This window comes from Oncorhynchus keta, chromosome 12, assembly GCF_023373465.1.
Source record: "Oncorhynchus keta strain PuntledgeMale-10-30-2019 chromosome 12, Oket_V2, whole genome shotgun sequence".
Classification (NCBI taxonomy): Eukaryota; Metazoa; Chordata; class Actinopteri; order Salmoniformes; family Salmonidae; genus Oncorhynchus; species Oncorhynchus keta.
Genome location: NC_068432.1, coordinates 19,517,596 through 19,530,007, shown reverse-complemented (window position 1 = coordinate 19,530,007; position 12,412 = coordinate 19,517,596). Strand labels below are relative to the sequence as shown.

The window sequence follows — 12,412 nt, the reverse complement described above, 5'->3', positions numbered from 1 at the left end:
ATACTTAGGCAGCCTGTTTTCCCACTATGATTTGTGGGTAGTTGTTTTCTGTTTAGTGTGTTGTTTCACCAGACAGGACTGTTTCGTTTCTTTCATTCACTTTGTTATTTTGTTTTGTGTGTTCAGTTCTAATAAAATAACATGGACACTTACCACGCTGCATACTGGTCCGATTCTTCCTACTCCTCCTCAGATGAAGAAGAAAACTGTTACACTGAAGAGGAGTACCCAAAATCATACCGTCTTTTGTGATTAATTGTCCATTTGACGAACTCTCAATTTCTTTCCTTTTGGTTCTGGTCGTGGAAGTTTCCATGTACGTTCGACAAACTAGTTTGAGCTAGCTTGCTTATCTGGCTATCTAGTGTTGTCACAAACTTAGTTTTAGAGGTGAATAACTTGCAGAAAGTAATCAATCACTTTGGTAAATAAACTAAACCATATTCATACAGGGTTTTATGACCATAGAAATGATCCAATGGTCATAAATGGGTAAGGAAATCCAATAATTCCTTCAGCTACCAAAACAAATTATCTGCACTGACCGCCATCTTGCGTGCCCCCTCTGACGTTTGCATTATACACCCACTCATCCACCCCTAGTAGCCACCCTAGTTTTTTTATATATTTTTTTAAAGTTATCATCTGTCATATACAGTGGGGCAAAAAAGTATTTAGTCAGCCACCAATTGTGCAAGTTCTCCCACTTAAAAAGATGAGAGAGGTCTGTAATTTATCATAGGTACGCTTCAACTATGACAGACAAAATGAACAAAAAAATTCAGAAAATCACATTGTAGGATTTTTTATGAATTTATTTGCAAATTATGGTGGAAAATAAGTATTTGGTCAATAACAAAAGTTTATCTCAATACTTTGTTATATACCCTTTGTTGGCAATGACAGAGGTCAAACGTTTTCTGTAAGTTTTCACAAGGTTTTCACACACTGTTGCTGGTATTTTGACCCATTCCTCCATGTAGATCTCCTCTAGAGCAGTGATGTTTTGGGGCTGTTGCTGGGCAACACGAACTTTCAACTCCCTCCAAAGATTTTCTATGGGGTTGAGATCTGGAGACTGGCTAGGCCACTCCAGGACCTTGAAATGCTTCTTACGAAGCCACTCCTTCGTTGCCCGGGATCATTGTCATGCTGAAAGACCCAGCCACGTTTCATCTTCAATGCCCTTGCTGATGGAAGGAGATTTTCACTCAAAATCTCACGATACATGGCCCCATTCATTCTTTCCTTTACACGGATCAGTCGTCCTGGTCCCTTTGCAGAAATACAGCCCCAAAGCATGATGTTTCCACCCCCATGCTTCACAGTAGGTATGGTGTTCTTTGGATGCAACTCAGCATTCTTTGTCCTCCAAACACGACGAGTTGAGTTTTTACCAAAACGTTCTATTTTGGTTTGATCTGACCATATGACATTCTCCCAATCTTCTTCTGGATCATCCAAATGCTCTCTAGCACACTTCAGACGGGCCTGGACATGTACTGGCTTAAGCAGGGGGACACGTCTGGCACTGCAGGATTTGAGTCCCTGGCGGCGTAGTGTGTTACTGATGGTAGGCTTTGTTACTTTGGTCCCAGCTCTCTGCAGGTCATTCACTAGGTCCCCCCGTGTGGTTCTGGGATTTTTGCTCACCGTTCTTGTGATCATTTTGACTCCACGGGGTGAGATCTTGCGTGGAACCCCAGATCGCGGGAGATTATCAGTGGTCTTCCATTTCCTAATAATTGCTCCCACAGTTGATTTCTTCAAACCAAGCTGCTTACCTATTGCAGATTCAGTCTTCCCAGCCTGGCGCAAGTCTACAATTTTGTTTCTGTTGTCCTTTGACAGCTCTTTGGTCTTGGCCATAGTGAAGTTTGGAGTGTGACTGTTTGAGGTTGTGGACAGGTGTCTTTTATACTGATAACAAGTTCAAACAGGTGCCATTAATACAGGTAACGACTGGAGGACAGAGGAGCCTCTTAAAGAAGAAGTTACAGGTCTGTGAGAGCCAGAAACCTTGTTTGTTTGTAGGTGACCAAATACTTATTTTCCACCATAATTTGCGAATAAATTCATTAAAAATCCTACAATGTGATTTTCTGGATTTTTTTTCTCATTTTGTCTGTCATAGTTGAAGTGTACCTATGATGAACATTACAGGCCTCCCTCATCTTTTTAAGTGGGAGAACTTGCACAATTGGTGGCTGACTAAATATTTTTTTGCCCCACTGTATAACCATACAAACATAACATTTCAGACTCATTTTAGTGTTCGGATTTACATTTACTGTTACATCTAGTCTATGAGACCTTGCTGGTACAACACAAACATCTAGCAACTTATTAGCAACTTTTCAACTACTTACTATTTTTTAGTTACTTTGCAACTACTTAGCATGTTATCTAAACCTTCTCCTAACCCTGACTTTAACCATTTAAGCTAACTCTTCCCCTAACTCTAACCCTTTAACCTCCTAACTCCTAAACTTAACTTAAACTTTAACCCCAACTCCAACCCATAGCCTAGCTAATGTTAGCTAGATAGCTAACGTTAGCCATCTAGCTAGAATTTGTAACATATCATATGTTTTGCAAATTCGTAACATATTGAACCTTTTTTGCAAATTCAGAACACATATTACAAATTGTTATTCATAAAATATCATACTAAATGGAGCGTCTCGGATTTAGGTACAGAATAATACTAAATGCTCTGAGACCAGGTTGCCTGGTTGGGTTGCTTCCACAGATCCTCTGTGATTTCCTCAATACTCATACACTTCCTCATGACAGCTCTGTCCATACACAACAACCTGGATCTCAGCTATTTGAAGTCCTCCTCCCCCTCTCCCGCTCTTTCTTTCTTTCTCTCTCAACCCCTGTCCCTCCTTACACACAAATAGCCTACTCTCTCCCTCACTCAGACTTTCTCTCGCCCATTCTCTCTCTCTCTCTCTTCATACTTGGCCGAGCTCAAAAGAAGGGGACATAACAGAATGAAAGGAGATGGATTTTTCGACGAGATGTGAGGGGAAAGGTGAAATTAGCAACTCTTAGCCTACGTTGCCCCTATGTGAAACGACAATCGTAAATGTTCAACAGAATGAATGAATAAGAGCGGCGTCTATCAACAAGGTAGGTTATGTAAACTGGCTTATTTCACCCCGGACGTTAGACTGGTTTTGTGGTGACTGAGAAATTACGGATAATATAAGTGGGGGAGTGGGTGATGTTACATAACACAGTGCACCGTTTCCCCTTTTTATCTTTCGTAAATTGTACAAGTGAACAAGAGTATCCAGTTATCATTGCAATGAAAAAGCAACAAGCTTTGAGTGTGAAGTCTCGTTTATAACATGCACTTGCCGCACGTGAAAAAGGAACAGTGGAACCTTATACAGATGGTTTCCACATGATCTCTTATCTATCCTTGCATTCTCATTTGTCAGACATTATTAACAGTAATTGAATAACGTGTGTGCTTTATCAGAAAAATCTGTCAAAAGAGTATTTCCATAGATCTGTGTTGGCTACTTAGCCTATAGGCCTATGTTCCACATAATATTAATGAAGCACTTTATTTTCCTTGAGGTATGTGGGTTAATTGTGTTTTCAACCTTTCTAATAATGTTAGTATACCATAAAACAAAAACATTTAATTATCAGTTATTGCATTTTCCATTAAATTGCGTCTTGTTCTTTCAAACACAAGCCTGACATTTGTGTTCTAGAATGTTCTAGAATATGATCTTATTCTAGAATCAGCTTCTGTCTAGAGAATACTTTCTCATTAAATTAGTGATCACGACAATAAGGCATTTTTGTCGTCAAAGCAAATGCTGAAGGGGCCGGCTTGGTGACGCGTTGTTGCTAATGAAGCGATACCTATTATTTTCTGGATAAGAGCTCCCTCCATCTCCATGGCGACGTGGAGATCTTACATTCAAAACCATGGAGTGTGCGCGCAGCTTTCTCGCTTGAAGGGGATCGGTTCGATGGCAGGACAAAGCGAAAGGTAGAGCTCTCTACCTTGCGGAAGAAAAGATAAACGATAGGATCTGTTTTGGGGACGAAAAGGGGAACAATTCTGAGACACAAGTCATCTTCATAGGAAAGGAGCCGGGTGAGTGAACCGAGTAAGGTTAGACTATTGTTTAAGAACAATGCCTGTTGCTTGCTACCCTATCCTGGGAAATGTCATTTTTTTAGGCTATAGGTCTAGCCTCCAGACTGTTGCCTTTCTGCAGCAGCGCAGCAAAGTGGGCATACGATGTGATAAAGACGTATGTTACTGGTTGAAATAATGGTCGGGGAGGTCTTATTACCAGATCGCAACCAAACGTTTTTTTTGACGTCATGAAAAATACATATTATTTTGGGTGATGCCTGTTTTTTGGTTAAAATCTGATTGAACTACTGACCAGTTATCTAAATGCTACACCAATCTATATAAACATGTGCATCGTGTTTGTAATCCACCCAGTGCAAATAAGACATTAGAACCATTACAATTATTACAGTTGGAGTAATGTTTTTTTTCCAGAAGTGTTTGCATGATTCAGCTTAGCACATTTGGCAAACAACAGCTGGCAGAGGGCACAAAAGCAGGTTACGGTCTCGTGGCATACTATACCCAGTCAACATGCTGGGCTCGGCCCAATTCCGTTTTGACACTCTGCATGGACTCGGACTCGGTGGGCTTCATGCAGGCCAAGCTTTTTCAGAGTCTGGCAGAATGATATTACTCTGGGCTCCGGTTAATGGTACTCTGGCCGAGTCCACTTCAGCTTATCCAGCCCAATTCACTTTTTCAGGAGTAGGATCATTTGAAGTTTTTATTCAGCAGGTGATGAAATACCAATTTTTTTAAATAACAAAGAATTGTGATATTTCACCTCCAGGTCATCGAATTTGATAGGTCATTCATTATAAGCTAACATTAGTGACAGTCTCTGCGGTCCTATAGCTATCAGAAATTATCCCTAAATTATAGAATCTCTGATGCTATAAATGCTTTTGCTTTTACTACAGGCTATGGCAGTGTTTTTCATAGTTGCAGGCCACCCAATTGAAAAGTACACATTCACTTCCATAACATTTGTTCTTGGCTACCAGCATGGAAGATAAATATTGTAGCGACCCGCACAGACAGCTGTGTGTTATGTGTTAGGCTAGGAGGTGTTTGTGTTGTACTGACCAGTACCCGGTGTTCGCGGGGTCCGACCTGTCAATCAACCTGCTATCTGCCAATCACGGGAATGCCTGGAATGTTCTGATGCCGGGCATCCTGGTGGTTGGCGGAGTGGCGTGGAGGGGGGTTGGGCAGGGGGGTGGAGCATTGGAAGTTAAGACCAGGTTCAGCCTTTGTTCTCTCTCTCTTACGTCTGGGTTTCACAAGAGAAGGTCACGATTGGCTTGTGGGTTATCTGTCATCCATTTGGCGTGTGCTACGGCCCAAACAGTAGCCTGTGTAAAGTTGGTGTAATAAACCGTCAATTCGTAAACTCAAGCCTCTGTCTGGACAATTGTTCATTTATGATCTTGTCAGGTCATTACAATATGCACAATAATACAAACATGCGGTAAACCTGCAGTACATTGACATAATTGTTGTTTAATGAATGATATCTGGTAGCTTGCTGTGTGTGTTGGCTTCTAATGATCATCTTTTGTTGATGTTAATTGCAATATTTATTGTAGTGCACATTTTCTTCTGTTCCACTGAATGCAATTTGCTGTTCTATTATGACTAACTACATTTGCTTTCAGAATTTAACAAATAACACATAGGCCTATGTATTTTATTGCAATATCCTACTACAATCCACCAGGATTTACAAAACCCTATTGTTATCCCATTTATTTCCATCAATAATTACAAAAGCATTATTGCACCTGATTTTGACCCTGAGAATATGACAATTGTCTTTCCCCTTGAAGCTTTTAAGCAATTAACATAATGCATCCAGTCATTTTATTTTAATTTCCGTAACTAAGTAAGGACGTAGGCATATCAGTTCCAGCTAAAACTTGGATTGGAATCTGTGCCTCGCGTAGCAATAGGTCTGTGAGCGCAGGCAGCCTGCTTGCTTGAGCATATTGCTCGAGCGTCAACATTCCATACAGCATGTTGGGACAAAGTGCCCGGTAGGCTACACAACAACATCACTGGGAAACAACATCAGTTTCTCGAAATGTACACAAAAAATTGAAAAGATTAGACTGCTAAGTGGTAGTCCCTCTTCTCCTGCATTCTTGTTTTATTTTAAAGCGGCGGTTTGTTGGAGAGAAGAACATCAAGAAAAGTGTTGCTAGCTAGCTGGCTAGTTTTAGCTAGCTAATGTTAGCTCTCTGGCTAATCCTCCATGGACATGGTAAGTTTAAATTGTTACCTGTTGTAGCTAGCTAGCTAACATTTTGATATCTGTTTAGTTAAAGTGGAATTGTCAGCTTTTTAACTACTTTGCAGATATGAAACAAACAGACAATCGTAATATCATCCCAAAATTGAACATTTCCAGTTTATGCTACAAAATCAACTTTATAAAAGCTTTTAAAAATAGGTTATATTTGCCGTAACATTTCATGATGTACACTAAGGCATTGTTGGCAGAATAGATGGATGTAGTTCAATGCATGATTAATATAATTCACCAATGCATTTCTTGGTACTCCAAAAAATATTGCGATCAGGTTTAAATCACAGCTGGCCTGGTACATAGTTTGCTGCCTCCATTTGGGATGCACTGTTTCAGTTTCAATTGCTCAATATTTAGGAAAACAAATGAATGTAACTAAGGCTGGTAATGTCAATACAATCAAACTAGCAAGGGCAATGATCATAAGTCAGTCGTAATGTGGCTAATAGGCTGGCATATCTATTTACGTAGCAAGCTAAATGTTAGCTAGATAGCTAGCTTGCTAGCTGCTAGGAGGATGTCATGTCATTGGAGGAGTGGGTGAGTGTGTGACTTTTCCCCCTCATAATTTTTCGGTGACTATACTGTACACAGCTAGAGATGCAGGTGTCATTTGGTTAGCTAGCAATGACTTGAACGACTGTTATCCAGTTAGCATATCGCTTGCGTTCGCAAATTCACTCTGGCTATTTACTCTGATTTCAGAGCACTCTCGCTAAGTGTGGCAGAGCGCAGAATAACTGATGAATTTACGCAGCACAACACCCACTGAATATGACCGACCAGTGTCAGTAAACATAAGAAAATACATTAATAGTTAGTCATGAACGCTCTAGATAACATGTAAACAGCCTGACCAGCTTTGCTAGGGCGAGTAAAATGGTCAGTAAGGTGTTCTCTCGTTTGTGTCTAGAAGTAGCTAGCTAGCAAGCTAGCCAACTTTAGCCAGTTAGCTTTGGGAACTTGGTTGGGACAAGCATGTATTTTTAGCAGGCAAGCTGAAGAAGGAGGAGTAGGCTACAATTCCCCACTGTTTATCAGTGCAATTTTGACTGTCAATTAAATGAAAAAGTTTGAGAGAGTTTATCTAATGTTCCTTCGTTAGATTTTAGCTCATCTTTCTCTGGCTAGCATTAGTTGTTGATTTTTTTGTTGATGTGCATAACTGAGGGAGAGAAAGCCTAACTTTTCATGGTTGTTTGATCAATAGGACTGTTAAGTTCCCAAATGTAAGAGCACTCCCAAGTGGTATTGACATATTTGCAGAAATGTGTTTTGTGACTTTTTGAGACGCGAATGCGTTTGAAATATCTTAAGTCTTGCTGTTGCAACTGCCTGTAAACAAACAGTCCAATTCAAAGTGAATGATGGCAGGCCTGTGTGGAAAATACAGGTCTACTGTAGCTCTGATTGGCTATGGTGCACTGGTCTGCATAGACTCTGGTCCTGGACGAGACAGATGTTTTTATTAGGTTTTATTTACTGCAGTTAATTGTCCAAACGCACGGCCGCTTTCCCACTCTATATTGCTATGGAATTTTCACAAAAGCCTTAGTATACGTAATTCACAAACATTCTAAGAATGTATGAAAATTACAATATCTAAGTCCTTTATAAATAAATGTGTTTAAGTGTCATATTCTTCCTGGGGGTGTATATGAACAGATTTTAAGATTTTATGTTGCTAAAATGCTGTCAGTTCCACTTGAAATGACAGTACATTTCTGCGTCTGTGTGTATTCTCTCTCTCTGTGTGTGTGTGTATAGAAAACATTGTCATGTCAATGTTGTCATGCTATCTATGTGCGTGTGTGTGTGTTCTGTGCATAGTTTCCATTAGGCAGTATTAGCCGGCTTTTGGCAGATAAAAAATTAGAAAAGCAGATAAACAAAATTGGTACTGGCCAATTGTCTGGGAGAAGAAAAAATCCCTTTGTGAAATAATGATTTTCATCCTATTCATTGATGTTAATACCAGTCAATGTAAATACACTTGACCAGTCATGCTTATCGGTCTATAGGTTTATAGCATACAGATACAGAGCCTTAGAGCAGAAAATCTGTCAGATACAGTATCTCAAACCACTTTGTAATGAGCTGGAGGCAGTATGCATTTTGAAAACATATACTTAATGCTTGCTTCAAAGTACCTTGCTTCAATACCTTGCTTCAAAGTAACCCAGCCAAAATCAGACCATATCCGTGGAGGCAATTATTTTATATAAACTTTCTTTCATTGTCCAGTAGCCAAATGCACAATCCAAGTACCCCATGTTCGTTGTTGTATATCAGATCTCCCCTCTTCCTAAATTTAGAAATTATATTTTAATCTCTGTCACATGAAATGTCTTGTTGGCATCAGAATTCGGTAAGAAGGACCGCACATCGTTGCATCCTCAACTTGCAGGTTCTGTTAAGATGAATTACCATAATCTAAATGTGATTTCTGTCATTCTGAGTACCTTGGGTGGATGTCCTAATCAGGTTACGCATCCAATGCATACAGGTCTGGTAAATTTCTCAAAAGTTAAAATGCTGCCAGTCAAATGTTCGGAGCCCCATTTTCGTATTGGAGAGAGGGGGAGAGAGATGATCACAAAAACATATTGAAAAGATTTTCATCATGTCAACATTGTGTCATGCCAGCTGTGTGTGTGAGATAGTGTCAGAGAGAACAAGAGAGATTGTGTGTGTGTGTGTGTGAGAGAGAGAGAGAGATATTTTAAGATAGCCTAATTCTTGAAACGTGTACCCCCATATGGAAGTGAAGTTTTTCTTGATTCATCAGGGATACTGGTATTTTGTATTTGACAATGCAATACATTTTGCCTATCCCAGCTCCCCCTCAACACTCATTCTAACATTACAACTCTCAACTGCCTTTTTCAATTCTTGGTTTTCTTTTTTGCAGGAATCTTCTAGCTTGGATGGCAGGATAGAGGAGGGAACAAAAGGAAGAAGTACAGAAGTTATCCTAACTAAGAAATGTACGTAAATAGCCTGTTTTGCTGTCTCTCTCTCTCTCTCTCGAGCTCTCTCCGTATGTCTGTCTGACTGGCAGATTGCTGAGGGGCAACGTAGTCAATGTACTTTCTATGCTAAGTCTAACTTGGGCCGTCATTGAAAATAAGAATTTGTTCTTAACTGACTTGCCTAGTTAAACAAAGGTAAAATAAAACAATTCAAATAAAAACTTAGTGAAGACCTTAGGTAATGGTTAATCATGATTTGTCTCTGTCTTTACAGTTCCTGAAAAATGTCAATGACCTGATGCATGTCCTCTACAGCAGTGCTTGGCCACACACTCAGTGGAAAGGAGAGAGCAGCACCACCACTCCTTAAATCAATAGTCAAGTTTTGTGTTTTTTTTTATCTTTTTTTTTCTTCTGTTTGATACTCTGATCTTCAATGTGTATTGATTCCTACTAGCCAGCTTTGTAAGAGCTAGGTTTGTACTAGCTATGTTAATGATCATTACAGTTTTTTTCTCTGCATCAGGAGAGAAACTGGATTCCCCAAGAGAAAAAAGATGCCATCTAGAACCTAAAAGGGTTCATCAAAAAAAGTGCCATCTAGAACCTAAAAGGGTTCTCAGCTGTCACCGTGAAGAAAAGGATGGAGGTTTTTACATATTTTTACTGACCAGAATATTAAGTATTTTTCTGGCCATGATGCAATCAGTTGGTCATAATTGTGACTTCTATCTGACCAGCTGGTCATAGTTTTGACCACTATTATGTGCTATATTATGTACTGGTTAAATTAAAGTTTAAATCTGCAACATATTCTTACATTTAAAATAGATCAAGTAATGGCAAAAACAAATCATAACTCACCCACAGACATTACATGCATATAAATACTGGGAAACAGACGATATAATGGCCCATTGTATTATTTTTTAAGAGTGGTGTGATGGGGTAGATCCTCATCAATTCCACCGTCCGCAACCACAGGGCTCTCCAGACAATGGTGTGGTCAGCCCAATGCATGCCTGCCCTCCAGGACATCTACAGCATCTGGGGTCACAGAATGGCCAAGAAGATTATCAAGGACCTCAGCTACCCGAGCCACGGCCTGTTTACCCCACTTCCATCTAGAAGGCGGGAAATGTAATTAGCGACAAAACACCATTCTCAAAAGCGCACTGCATGAGAATGGGGAGATCTAAAGATGCATCAACTGGGTTACTGATTTGACTAGGATTATGCCTTTGACTGCTGGACAATAAAATAACATTGATTTGAAAACCAATAGATAATGCTGGTTTTAATGGCATATAAAGTGTTTATAAAATAATAATTCCCCCAACATGTCTATGATCGTATTTTGACTTGGCTAGGCTACTTTAAAACAAGATATGATATGCTTCATAAAATGACATGAAACATCCAGGTTTTAAACAATTAAGATTATGGTTAAATAGTTTCAAAATGCTAACCGCCTCCGCTCAGATTCAAGGTAAAATGAAACGTTATTTGTCACATGCTTCGTAAACAACAGGTGTGGACTAACAGTGAAATGCTTAATTATGGGCCCTTCCCAACAATGCAGAGAGAAAGAAAATAGATAAATTATAGAAAAGTTAAACATCTAATAATAGATCATGGGTACCAGTACCGTGTCGATGTGCAAGGGTACGGGGTACTGTAGATATGTACATATAACTAGGAATAAAGTCACAGATAGTAAACAGCAGCAGCACCGTATGTGAAAAAAAGCATGCAAAAAGGGTCAATGCAGACAGTCCGGATATCGATTTGGTTAACTATTTAACTGTTTAGCAGTCTTATGGATTTGGGGTAGAAGCTGTTCAGGGTCCTGTTGGTTCCAGACTTCTGTACTGCTTGCCATTGATGAACGTGAAGCTCTCGACCCACTCAACTACAGCCCCGTTGATGTTGCTTTTCTCGAAGCAAGGCATTTAGCTTGTCTGGAAGGCTTGTGTCATTGGGCAGCTCGCAGCTGGGTTTCCCGTTGTAATCCATGATAGTTTACAAGTCCTGCCACATCCGAGGAGCATCAAGGCCATTGTAATAGGATTCAATCTTAGTCCTGTATTGATGCTTTGGCTGTTTGGTGGTTTGTCGAAGGGCATAGCGGGATTTCTTATAAGTGTCCGGGTTAGTGTCCTGATCTAGGGTGTAATCATTAGTCAATCTACTGTGTAAGTCTATGGAAGGGGGTGACAACCACGCGCCTCCTAGGTTTTGTATTAAAGAAAATTTACCTAGAGGAGAACGGAAACTAGCTGTCCTCTGGCACGTATTAATGAGGCCGGTGACCGGCATGGTAATTTCCTCAATGCCATCGGGCGAGTCCCAGAACATATTCCAGTCTGTGCTAGCAAAACAGTCGTGTAGCTTAGCATCTGCTTCATCGGACCACTTCCGCATTGAGCTCATCACTGGTACTTCCTGTTTGAGTATTTGCTTGTAAGCAGGAATAAGATAGATGAGTTATGGTCTGATTTGCCAAACGGAGGGCGAGGGAGAGCTTTGTATGTGTCCCTGTGTGTGGAATAAATGTGTTCAATAGTTTTCGTTTCTAGTTGCAGAAGTGACTTGCTGGTAAAAATTAGGTAAGACAGTTCTGTTTCCTGCATTAACCCTTTGATGTGTACTAACCAGAACAACCTTCTAAAATGTATTTTTCACACATTATATGTGTCCATTATAATCTATGCAATAATCAGAATGCATGATATGTTACCAGTACTTAAAACAGTAAATAAAAAATGTATTACCACACAAACCAATTTCTGCTAGTAATTTATTGATACAAGTGGCCCGTGCCGGTGTTATGAAAACATTACTGAGGATTTGTCACCACAGATGGTCTGGTCTGTTTAAGTTTCTACCATTGTAGCTAGGCCAACAACAGCTCTCTTTTTTTAAATGTATTTTTTTTACCTTTATTTAACTAGGCAAGTCAGTTAAGAACAAATTCTTATTTTCAATGACAGCCTAGGAACAGTGGGTTAACTGCCT

The 12,412-nt window shown here is 39.8% G+C and overlaps 1 protein-coding gene across 9 annotated transcripts in view; it reads left to right on the top strand.

The window, feature by feature from the left end:
- The first annotated feature begins 2,796 nt into the window (after positions 1–2,796).
- LOC118391082 (G protein-activated inward rectifier potassium channel 2-like) overlaps positions 2,797–12,412 on the top strand; it is a 103,227-nt gene continuing 93,611 nt past the window's right edge. The window contains exons 1-5 of one of the 9 annotated variants that reach the window (XR_004827080.1): positions 2,797–3,138; positions 9,334–9,409; positions 9,669–9,776; positions 9,921–10,043; positions 10,329–10,726. Coding sequence is in view for 1 of the 9 variants with exons in the window: in XM_035782084.2 (XP_035637977.1) it covers positions 3,111–3,138 (28 nt within the window). In the remaining 8 variants the exon portion in view is untranslated. Of the gene's footprint in view, positions 3,139–3,163; positions 4,127–5,792; positions 6,378–9,333; positions 9,410–9,668; positions 10,727–12,412 lie in introns of those variants that run through there. The other 8 variants (XR_004827079.1, XR_004827078.1, XR_004827077.1 and 5 more) reach the window with 8 other exon arrangements.